This window comes from Trichosurus vulpecula, chromosome 3 (assembly GCF_011100635.1).
Source record: "Trichosurus vulpecula isolate mTriVul1 chromosome 3, mTriVul1.pri, whole genome shotgun sequence".
NCBI lineage: Eukaryota > Metazoa > Chordata > Mammalia > Diprotodontia > Phalangeridae > Trichosurus > Trichosurus vulpecula.
Window position 1 is genome coordinate 134,852,665 of NC_050575.1, and position 12,981 is coordinate 134,865,645.

The 12,981-nt window shown below is 37.4% G+C and overlaps 1 protein-coding gene across 2 annotated transcripts in view; it reads right to left on the minus strand.

Annotated features, from left to right (window-relative positions):
- Positions 1 to 2,839: 2,839 nt before the first annotated feature.
- Positions 2,840 to 12,981, minus strand: part of GARRE1 (granule associated Rac and RHOG effector 1) — a 119,279-nt gene continuing 109,137 nt past the window's right edge. For both annotated transcript variants that reach the window (XM_036750547.1, XM_036750546.1), the window contains 3 exons: positions 12,004 to 12,141; positions 7,836 to 7,914; positions 2,840 to 5,529 (listed from right to left, as the gene is read on the minus strand). In XM_036750547.1, coding sequence (XP_036606442.1) covers positions 5,194 to 5,529; positions 7,836 to 7,914; positions 12,004 to 12,141 — 553 coding nt within the window. In that variant the 3' untranslated portion in view covers positions 2,840 to 5,193. The remainder of the gene's footprint in view (positions 5,530 to 7,835; positions 7,915 to 12,003; positions 12,142 to 12,981) is intronic.

Here is a 12,981-nt window from a genome sequence, read left to right on the forward strand (position 1 = left end):
GGCCATAGCTCAGGAGAGCTTAAGATGGAATATATGGATTTGGGCATCATCTCCATAGAGACAAATATAGAGAGGAACATCTTCCCAGTTAGTGTTCCAGAAATGCTGCCTTTATAGGTAGTGAGTCTCCACTGCTGGTGGAGGCTGGATAACGAATATTTAGGACTGTTGCAGATGAGTTTCCATAATTTGCAAAAGGTTTAGATTGACATCTAAGGTTCTTTCCAACTCTTGACATTCTGGAATTATTTAAACAAAACAGAACCCAACTAAGTAGCTATCAATCGCTGGTACTGAAAAATATAAAATATGGGAGATTTATCATATGCCTTGCTCTAGTGACCTGCACAATCTTTCTGGTGTCAAAGGCCCAGGACATATGATTTGATTTCTGCCCCTGCCCTGCATTCCGGTGAGTGCAGAGCAGGTTAAGGCCTTTAATATCATCTGGAGCAATTATAGAGATTTTTCCTTTTTTCTCAATCGTAGCTTCTGCTGTATTCAATAAAAACGTTAGGTATTTGAATGCAAATCTCTAATGAAGATAAAAACATTTGGCTACCTTGATGGATTATTTATGTTCTGTCAAAGCACACGAAAATTAAGTAACAGTACATTGTAGTTTTTATATCTGGCACAAGTCACAGGTGGTGGCAGAGGCAGGGGAGGAGGGGAAGGCAGAAGTGATAGGAACAGCATTATAATAAAACGCAGCCATTAACTAATGTGTTGCCATACTACTTGTGTGACACCTGTCTTCAGTGACTGTAAGGTACAAGGAGTGAGGTTTAAAAATCACTGAGTAGAACTGGAAGTAGCATTTCTTCATATGAACTATCATTAAAACTGAGACTTGTGAAAATACAAATTAAATAGTCACAAACTCAGAGATGGAAGGAATCCTAGGAATCAAGACCAACTTCAGAATTTTATCAGATAGGAAAGCTGTTCGGTCATGTTTTAGTTGTGCCTGACTCTTCATGACCCCATTTGGAGTTTTCTTGGCAAAGATACTAGAATGGTTTGTCATTTCCTTCTCCAGCTCATTTTACAGATGAGGAAATTGAGACAAACAGGTTTAAGTGACTTGCCAAGAGTCACCCATCTGCTAAGTGTCTAAGGCCAGATTTGAACTCTGTCGGATGAGTGTTCCTCACTTTAGGTCTGGCGCTGTATCCATGGCGCCACTTAGCTGTCCCCACATAGGAAAATTGAGGCCTGTATTTGACCAAGTTCTCAAAGTGAGTTAGGAGAGGACTTTTTTTTAAACTGAACCTGTGGTTACGTTGATATAGAGAGCATCCAAGGAGGAAACTCCCTTCACAGTTGAGATGCAAATTAACTGCTCTGTAACTTACGGTCTTAAAAGAATTTTCTAGGAGGTTGAGTAACTTGTAAAGGATCACAAAGTATGTCAGAGGAAGGACCTTAACCTAGGTCTTCCTGAATCTGAGGTCAGCTCTCTATCTCCTATGCTGTGTTATTTTAGGAATATGAATGGAAAAAAGAATTAGCAAATTAAACTTCCAGTATTCTGTTATAATACTACCATGTTAGATAGAAGTATTTTAGTTCATCCCCAAACCCTGATGGTCCAAATCTTCATGGATCAGAGATCCAGAGTTCTTATCAATAAACCAGTCAATAAACTTTTAGTAGGCATCTACTATGTGCAGGCACTGTGCTAAGTACTTAGAGCTGAATGAGCTTTAAGGACTCTATCTACAACATCTGACCTCTGCTGGGAATTTTCCAACAAAGGGGAATTCACTTACTTTACAGAGTAACTTACTGCATTCTGGGACGGCCCTTAGGAATCTCCTTCTGATATCCAAACTCTTTGATTTTCCTTTCCAAATATTAAGTTTCCTTAGAAACTTTTAGTGTTATGTTTACTGCTTATAGTATTAGAATTAGAAAAATTAAAGTTGGGAAGGAACTTAAAGAACATGTAGCCCAACCCATCATTTTATAGGTGAAGAAACTGAGGCTCAGAGAAGTTAAATGGCAAAGTCATACAAATGCTTCTTCAAAGAACTGGGACACTATAAAATCCATTTCTTTTGTCTCCAAAGCCAGTATCATTTCCCCTGTACCATGGACCCGTTTTCACACCTTATTACTTCCCACCTTTAAATTAAGGCAAAAACTGTTGCTGAAAACATAACACTATGGAATATATAATTCACCTTGTGGAATTCATTGCTTTGTTTCTCAGGACAGCAACCCCCAGAGTTGTTCTAGCTATACAGGAAATTTTATTTCTTAGAATTCTATGCATAAAGCAGGCAGGTTTCTCACTGTGGGGGAGGAGGCACTAGATAGAAAGGTGGAATAATAGAATCAAAGGCATAAATACCCCCAATTTTCTCGGGGATTCTCAGATTATGAGAACTTGCCATCTGACCAGACATTTAGAAGTCAGAAGGAAGGAAAAAGCGATCTAAGGAAGATATAGTCAATGACCTGAGCATGTAATGGGACTGGTTCTGGAGAATTCTGATCTCCTTCCCTTCCTCAACAAAATGCACAGCATGGTGAGATCGTGGACTTCATATGCCCTGCAAGGCTGCTAAGGAAGTCTCTTTACCAGGGTTCTTGCTGAGATGAAGAGAGCTGCCTGTAGTTCATATTAAGCTTCTGATTTTGGTCCATAAGTAAATTTTTGTTTAGTATACTTTAAAACAGTCATCTGAAGAGCAAGGTTTGATTTTAGAGTAAAAATTCATATAATGGCAAGTTAAAAGACTGGACTTGACTTTCAAAGCAAAGAACAAATAAACAAACATAAGGCTTGCTAGTCGGAGAGTCAGAGTTCGCGATAAAGTAAGCTACAGCATATTATTAAATGTATATCTTTAATAAAGCAAATAGTTATTTTACTTACAGGAGCATTAGAAGTAAAATACAAAATATACAGTTCCAGTTCAGAAGCACTGAACGATTCACATGAAGCACTGCAGTAAGGGCAAGTTAACTTAACATTAGAAAGCACCGAGCCTTTGTACTCAGCAGTGGATGACAAGCCCCTTTGTGGCAGGTTTGGTGTCTGCCACAAACACACCTGGAAGCACCAGGGCTCAGAAGGACTGGGAGCTGGGGACATAGCACCGATGCGGAGACACACACAAACAGCTTCACCTCACACAGCCTGCACAGCTCACTCAGACTCCAGGGACATAGCACCCATGCAGAGACACACCAATGGTTTCACCTCACAGTCTCCACAGCTCACTCTGACTCCAGGTAGAAAATGCCTTAATTCAAAACACAAACAAATTGGACAAAGGAAGACAGGGATGGCACCTGTGCTGAGCAATATGTCAGAGCAGAAAGAACTACCCATCCAGCAGTGAGACCTTTGGGCAGACATTGATGAATCATAGTATTTCAGTGTAATAGAACTTTGGATTCAGGGCACTGTGGACATGTTACTTTAGGAAACCAAACACCATCTGTCAAGCAAAACAGTCTAACAATTGCAGCAGGAGGACATCCAAAGTAAAACGAATGCGGACACTGACAATTTACACAGACAAAAGCCACACAATGACAGTGCGAAGCACATTCCTGTAAAAAGTCTATGTACAGCAAACAATTCTCTGTAAACATGGTGAGTGTGAATTTTCAGAAAACATGGTGACAATATCATAAATACAGGCAACATTGGCATCTTCGAACAACACACAAAATCACATTCTGGGGCTAAAAATTTGACCCAGCATCATACAACAGAAAAGGTGGAGGTTGGGCTGAGACACCCTGAATCTCTCTATATTAGTGTTTTGTATATCCTTTTTTTGGTATCTTTAAATATAAGATTCATTTATGTCTATAAAAATGAGAACATAAATGTGCTATTACTATTTTTGCTGAAAAAAGTTTATGTGGCGTTAAAATTAATATCCCACTTACTGGTAGTTAACACATATTAGAATGGTATAATGATTTAAGAAAATATAAAAATAAGATTAATACTGTCAAAACTTTCATACCAGAAAATATTGTGGATTTTAATCAGTTAGACTCTTTCAAAAATGAAATATGAAAATTTAAATAAGCTTTATATAAAGAATCTTCTGTAACCTCAATTAATGTACAATGGGTAACTATACATATATTTATCATTGTTTCTCAATGTAAGCACCATTCAACTCTTCTAAATCCACTTTGGTTGGAAAATATTTCTAATTCCACAGGTTATATCTATTTAATGGCACATATTAACTGAACTGAGTTCTCTTTTTTCCTTACTTTGAAAGCAGCACTGTCTTCAACTAATTCCTTCCCAAATTTCAATTTGTTTTTTTTCTGAGCCAGCTCACAAATGTCATTGTAAATACAGTGTCTGAAAATAGTGAAGTTGTCTTTTAACTGCTATACTTCATCACATCAAAGGAAGACAAAGGTGACAAGGCCTTTGGCCAAATGGAGAAGTATCCAATTGTGAATCAAGATCAACTTCCCCTCTTACCAAGTGAAAACATGCCTACCTTGGGTAGATAAGCTACTGCCATTTGTGATCCTCATTTAGAGGTCCTTGTTGATCTATGCTTACAGTAGGGCAATACTGCAACCTTCAGACTGACAATGCTTTGCAAACAGAGTTGCAACTACCAGCTTCCAGGGGTATACTCTGAAAAGCTGCTGGCTGTCACTCCCATAGAAAACCCACAGGGCCCAATTGCTCACCTTAGCGTATAAAGGTTTTATCATTTGCTCATTTTATATATAAACTTAAATAAGGACAATGTTGAGCGAAACTCTGACCACTTCATTTGTTATTTTAAAATATTAAATGCATTTTAGGCAAGAGATGTTTTAACTATAAATCTATATGAAAAAATAGCTATAAAATAGTGTTTGGTATGGTAGTATTTTTTTAGCAATATTTTTTAAAAAAGGTCTAGAAAGTAAAGGTCATATACACATTTTAAAAGCTCTTCTATGTTACAGTCTGAACTGCTTTGTGTGCCTAACAAAAATAGTGGCCTCATTTGCTCAACAGGAGAGCATGTGTATGTCAATTTCAATGGGATCTTCCTTTGTAGAAGTAACCAGACATAATGCCATGTTTAATCAAACAGAATGTCCACAAAATAGCTTTATCTTGTCATAGAACTGTGAAGGCCCATTCACAGCCACCCGTCACTGCTGATGAGACAACCAGTTTCCTTCCGATGTATGAAGCCATTAGTACTGATGTAGGTAGGATGGTCTGCGCTCTTGCTTCACTGGAAAAGACTTAAAGCCCTTGTTCATGGGTTTGTGCTGGGCTGCTGCCTGCTGTGCCTGCGCCTGGGCCTGGGCTTGCTGCCCATAGGCAAATGTAGAGGAAATCCCTGTTGATGGAGCACAGTCACCAGCTGTAGACCAAACTGGTGATTGTAATATTTGCATTGTGTCATTCCACTGGCTGACAGGATTGGTAATATGATACAAAGACGGGCTCTGACTAGGCAGTGTGTTGGTTAGAGGTGAAGGATGCTGCCAGGGGGCCTTTGGAGGCCACGTTTTGGTTTTATTATCCTGCCAAAAAAAAAGCAAATTAAAATTTTGGTTTTCAGAATAAATTTTTCCAAGAAGGGAAACTGTCAATTGAGGGGAAAGTTAGTTAAGGCCCAACAGAATTCATTCCTTGAATTGTTCTCTGGAGGACCTTTTTTTTTTTAAACCACTCAAACTTCACCTATTTACATGCTTACATGTCTCAGAACCTCAGAACCCCAGCATCCTTTCAATTCCAAAACAAGACTCTCTTAACAGCATTTGGGGAAATAGGAGTGGGGAGGGAAGGAATTTCAAGAACCATTACCTTCTTCTGGCTATCATCAGTGACAGCTACTTATGCTAGGATTTGGATGCCATTTTGTACAGTAGAAACAAGGGAAATTCTAAAGTGTCTCGCTGACTGTAACTTGCCAAGTGCAAAACAAGAATGTGGCTGCACATGTTTTCTTCCTTCGCAATGCCCAATAGACTTATCACCAACTTGGAAATGTTTGGTCCTGGCTATGTAAATCAAGCACATTAAAAAAATAATAATAGCACCCATGTCACCCCTCTTTATCTTACTCTTCCTGATGCAAGTCTTTTCTCTTATCCAGATGAATCATGTTTTTCCTGTTTCTTACTTCTTTCTATTTCTTAATGAGGCATCTCCAAAATATTGTGATAGCTTAACAAATGGACTAGAATGATCACATTATCACGTCAAATCTGGCAAATGCCTTCCAAAATTTCAAGTAATATTAGCTATTATTGTTGTATATTTTAGAAAAATATAAAATGGCAAGACAGAAATAATAGACATACATTCGTTCATTTTCGTTCTCAACACTCTCTTTCAGTGTCATGTAGTCCCATGGTTCATTTATATTTAAGCAAATGATTCCTAGATCTATATATCCGGTCCTATTGCTTATTGGATTTTCCGAAAGTACCATAAACTCAACACATCCAAAACAAAGCTTTTTCTCTCTCCTCTCACACACAGCCCTCTTCTGAACTTTTCCATTTCTATTCAGATCATGTAAATCAATTTCTGTGAATCTTTTCATTCACTCAGGTTCTCAACCTCAGAGTCATCCTAACTGACTCAATCTCTCATTCCACACATCACTCAGTTTGCCAAATCCTGTCTATTCTTCCTCTTCTTTGTCTCTTGTACCTGTTCCATTCACCCTTCTCACATGGCCACCACTCTAGTTTAGGCTCTTAGAATCTTGCCTGGCCTGACAGCTAATATAACAATAACATACAGCGCTCACCATGTGCCAGGCACTGTGCTAAGCACTTTATAATATTTATCTCATTTGATCCTCACAACAACCCTGGGAAGTAGGTGCTGTTACCCACTGTGCCATCTAGTTGCCTTCCATTACCTATTACAATAACTCCTAATTGGTCTCCCTGCCTCAGGTCTCTCTCCTCTCCAGTTCATCTTCCACACTCCTGCCAAAGCGTATTGTCTAGAGCACAGTTCTGATCACGTCACTCCCACACTTGACAAACATCAGGCCCCTTATTAGATGTAGGAAAAAAATATAAACTCTTGATTGGCATTTAAAGTTCTTAACTCAACCTTATTTACTCCTGCTTGTTATACACTACTCCCTTTCACACCCACCACAGTACAGTCAAAATGGCCTTCCAACTGTTCCGCAAACATTTCACCTTTCAGCTGCCCCACATGCCTAGAATGCATTCATTCCATACCTCCTTCCACCTTTAAGAATCCTTAGTTTCCTTCCAAGTTCTCTCAAGAATCATCTTCTCTATTAAGCTTTTCCTGATCATCTTTACTTCTAGAACCAATTCTTCCTTCCCCACCTCCATTACTTGGTATATATTGTGTATTTCTACTTCTATGTGTGCATCCTATCTTCCCTGTTAGAATGTAAATTCCTACGATTAGGGACTATTTAATTTCTGTTTATACTTCCCATTTCCTAGCACAATACCTGGTATACAGTAGGAGTTTAATAAATTCTTCTTGACTGATTAAAGAAAAAAAAGAAAACTGTGGTTTAAATGCTTATGTTGAAACACACGTTTTCTTTTAAATATAATTTCTAAAGTTTGTACAACTTGCGTATAACCAAGTTTCACTTTTCATTATGTCTGATCGGAGCAAGAAGCTATAATTTCTGGGCTGGCAACATAATTGACCATATATAAATACTACCTATGAATATGTTTAATAGGTATTTTTATATATTTAGAGACATCCCAGTACTTAAATCTACATTCTACATTCAGATTCTTGTCCATCCCATCCTCATAAAACAGTGACTGCTACTGCATAAGTGAGAGGGAACTGTCCCAGTTCATACCTGATTAAGGTCATCCACTGTGGAAAGAAGAGGTGGTGATGGTAGTGTGGCAGTCTCTCGTTCACCACTACTATGTTTCCTGAAAGAAAAAAGGTATATTGTAATTACTCAATTATTTATTACTTACTTTTAGGGATTATGCTGTTTCCACATATCCATTCCTATCTGCTCAAGGGTGACATCTTCAAGCAGCTATTGTGAGGTCCTCAGATTTTTTTTATGTTAAACAAGACTGAAGGAGTTATTATTTGTACACAAGAACTTCCAAGAAAACTCAACTCTATCGTTACTTCATATCCTACCAAAAGCCTATTACAGAAAGTTAGTACACTAAGTTGTATCCCTGTGACTTTCTAGCTGAGTAGTGTGCTTGCGGTCTTGATGTTCTATAAAGAAGACATTTCATGAAGAATCACCCAGAGCACTCTGAATTTTAAGAATTCAATTATATTGTGTGAAAGGGAAGAAAGTACTTGTGGTAGTTACTTGGTACTCCATTTCTGTGCCCTAGAATAATGATAGATAATCAACTCTAGAGGCTCACAACTTGTGTAGCATGTAGAGGATTTCAATCTTCGTGAACAAAAAGCCTTAAAATATTTTTAATTGACTCTCATTACAAAAATAAAAGCCATATGCCAATCCTGTTTGCAACTATTGTAAATTTTACCCTCATGACTCCAATGCTATTTGGTCACCATCAGATGATGCACGCAGGCATTTTTTCTTTCAAAGGCCATAATACATTTTTCACTTACAAGCTTTGCCCAATCAAACCTGATTCAATTAATAATTGTGTTCACATAATTCCTGTCTATGTCTTGGCGAGCAGATTCCCAAGTATTTTATATTGTCTGTTGTTATTTTATATGAAATTTCTCTTTCTATCTCTTCCTACTTGGTTTTGTTGGTACTATATAGAAATGCTGATGATTTGTATGATTTTCATTTATATCCTGCAACTTTGCTAATGTTTTTAATTGTTTCAACTAGTTTTTTAGCTGATTCTCTAGGGTTTTCCGAGTATACCATCTTATCATCTGAAAAAAGTGGTAAGTTTTCTTTTCTCATTGCTTATGCTTATTCCTTCAATTTCTTTTTCTTGCATTATTGCTATAGCTAGCATTTCTAGTACAATGCTGAATAACAAGGCTGATAATGAACATCCTTGCTTCACCCCTGATCTTACTGGAAAGGCTTTTGATTTATCCCCATTATAGGTAATGCTTGCTTTTGGTTTTAGATACATATTGCTTAGCATTTTAAAAAAAACTCCATTTATTACTATGCTTTCTAGTTTTTTTTGGCTTTTTAAACAAGAATGGGAATTATAATTTTGTCAAAGCTTACTCAATTAGTAAAGTAGGCAATAAATTCTGTAGGCTGTACCAAATGATCTAAGACTCGATTACTCCAGCAACAAAAAAGGTTTCCTCCTATTTAGAGGACTTTTTTGATTGCAAAAGACAACATAATAATAATGGTTCACATTTAAATAATGAATTACAGTTTCCACAATATCTTCCTCACAACAACGTAGAAATACAAGCATTTTACATCTAAACTATACATTCAAAAACATAATCATCTTCCTTCCATCAAATAAGTAGATTTTTTTGAGATTTAAATTTTCACAAAAATGTAATATATTTCAGTCTAATGTTAAGGAGTGCCAGTTTTACCTGAAAGATGTACTTAGTGTCTATTTTCAAATCAAATAAATATTTATTGGGTGCCTACTATATGGAAAATACTATGATATGTGCATTATTTTAATAATCTATCAACAAACACTTGAGTCTCTTATGAATGCTACATACCAAAGCTATGGCTATAGGATCAGAGATTTAGAGCTGTAAAGGACTTCTTAGTTTGCTCTCCTTCCCCCACTCTTTTTATTCCTACTGATGAGGTAACTAAGGACAAGAAAGGTTAAGTGGCTTGTTTGAGGTCACATGACTAATAAGGGGCAGAGTCAGAATTCACACCCAAATTTTCAGAATCCAGTTCTCTTTCTACTGTACCCTGCTGGTCTGGATCACAGGCAGTTTGTTGAAGGAAGTCTATTGCGTGGAGCTCTAAGCTGAGGATGCTCTGATATGCTTATTACAGTCTATGCTTTAGAACACTCAAAATTGAGACTCCTGGTTGAATATGGAGGGAGATTTCTTCCTGATTCATAAGCCAACATGGGAGTGTTGCAGGAAGAGACAACCAAGCATACAAGTCTCTGGTGCACTGTGCTGGAATATACAGCTGAGAACTTTAACTGCCCTGTTCAAGTCTGAGACTATATTTCATTATTTATCATAGGATCATAGATTTGAAGCTGGAAGGGACCTTAACAGGTCACCTGGTCCAAACCCCTCATTTTTCAGAAGAGGAAATTGAGGCCCAAAAAAGTTAAAATGATTTACCCGTGGACGCACAGGTTGTATGTAGCTGGAATTCCAACCTAAGGCTTCTAACGCCAAATCCAGAATGCTTTCTACTGCCTTCTAGCTTCCTAATTTCCTCCCTGCTTTCACTCTCTTCCCCTTCCAGTCTATGTCTGGGCAAGTCAGTCTCCTTGGGCCTCAATGTGCTTATTTGCAAAATAGGGGTATTGGACTAGGTGACCTCTGAGGTCTCTTTCCATTATGGATCTATGATCCTAAGATATACCTCTGTCAATCCACCGCTCCCATTGTTATGAGACTGGTCTTTCTACTAAAGACCACTCCACAACTCAAGAATCTTCAGTGACTCCTTACTGCTAAATGAATAAATTCTAAACTCCTTTTACTAACGTTCAAGGCCCTTAACAATCTGTCTCCATCCTACTTTTCCTCCCTAAACTCACACTATTCCTTCTTTAGAAACTTTATATTACTTGCTGTCCTCTGAACATCCTCAGCACCCTACTACCACTACACTTTTTTTAAACACTGTTTTCTATAACAAATATGTGTCCCCATATCTCCATCTTCTGACATTCTATCCATTTACCTTTTAAGATCCAGTTAAAACGAAGCTTTCCCTGACCCCCCAAACCCTAAATTATTTCTCCCTCATCCAATCTCACAGCACTTTATGTTCCTTTAATACACCAACTTAACTATAATGTAATTTGTATATTTATCTGTGAATATATCGTATCTCTCCCTATTAAAATATTAGTTCTTGGAGGACAGGGACCAAACCTTATTTATTTTTGAATCTCCCCCAGTACCAAGCACAATGTATTATATGTAGTAGTATGTAATGGATGACTACTGAATATCAGTCACATAACAACAGAATTAGAGCTGGAAGGGAGCTTATAGATCACCTAGTCTAACCAAATCATTCTATAAATTAGGAAAATGAGATTCTAAGAGTTTAAGTAATTTGCCCCAAGTCATACAATTAATTAGTGGGAGAACTAGTTGTTGTTTTTTTTGAGGGGGGAAGGAAGGGCAATTGGGGCTAAGTGACTTGTCCAAGGTCACACAGCTACTAAGTGTGTCAAGTGTCTGAGGCTGGATTTGAACTCTAGTCCTCCTGACTACAGAGCTGGTGCTCTACCCACTGTGCCACCTAGCTGCCCTGGGAACTAGCTTTGCAAGATAATATGATGCCAACTTAAGTTGAAACCTAACTACCTTAATAGGTCACTGGCTCTTTCTGATATTTTTTGGAGGGGGCTTGATATCTTCAAAGATACTTTTCCAAAGTCTGTTTTTTTTTTTTTTTTGGTCAGGGCCATTACTACTTTATCGCTATGTGGAATTATGTACTCAGTAATAATGAAGACACTTTATGTATTTGTTTCCACTCCATTTCAAATCAGGTTCCCTATATAACAGAACATATGCTGAGCCCCTCAATGTGTCCCACAGCCACGCCATATAGACTGAGAACTTCTGCTCTACAAAAGCTGTATGTGCAGACTTTAGCACAAAGATGTAGCTGCTTTGGTTGGAGAAAACTAAGGAAAAAACCCTTCAAAAAATAAATTTTCTAGCTTGAATGAAAAGAGAGAGCACAGCAGGGCCATAATTACTTCTATAGGATAAATAGGAATAACTACTACCACAGGAAATCAATTTTACTATAATGCTTCCTGTTTTTTGAATTTTATCAAGAATGAATTAAGAAATTCAAATGGTTTTCTGTCCTCTTATTAGTTTCATAAAGCTATTCTTACCTTCTCTGCTTAACAGCAGCAACAAGATCTGGCCCCGAAAACATGGAAAACAAACTGTCGCCATTAGCAGAGGATGTCTCGTCACTTGAGCTGGCGGAGTCTCCCTGAGTGCCTGACCAGCTATTATTTATCATGTCACTGAAAGACAAATAAAAAGAAATTAGTCAAAACCCTCATTCCAGGTCTGAAGACTAAATATATGTAACAGTAGCAGGATTCCATTCCTTGTCTTTTGTTTTACAGTCAAAGAAAATACAAGATTCTGGCCTGGATACATTTCATATTCCATTAAATGCTTGGAAGCTTCATGTTACCATGTAGCAAAACATATTTCTTTAATTACATTCTTGGGTAGGAGGTCTCTTTGGTGCTGTGCTTTCTAACACTCCCTAAAATCTATAGGTCTATATATAATAAACATTTTCAAACTCAGAAGTGCTAGGAAATATTCTAAGCATTATGGTTTCTCCGAAGATAATGTTAAGATCTTGGGGGCAACTATTCATGTAACATATCAAAGAAGTTAAAGTCAATCATATCCTCACTAAAAATGGCACTGGGTAAATCATAACCGCTTTGAACTTGAATCATTTTACCCATAATATGGGGGTGATACTGCTTGAACTGCCAACTTACAGAATCATTGTGAGGCTCAAATGAAATCATGTAAAAGAAAAACTTTGTCATCTTAGCCTACGGTTAAATATGAGCTATAATTCTTTGAAGATAATGCAGGTAAATTTTTATCTTTGTTCTGAGCAGGTAAAACTGGTAATATGCTACATTTCACGCATCTAACTCATAATATAATCACCTTGTAATGTGAAGCACCTACATATTTAAGAAACTGAATCAAATGCAGTCCTTATCCAAGATAATCAAACTCAAGAAAAAACCTGCTCTGTTTTAAAATCATTAATTCATATTTAACATGTCTGTACAAGGGATACATCACAACACTGAACATCATGAAATGGA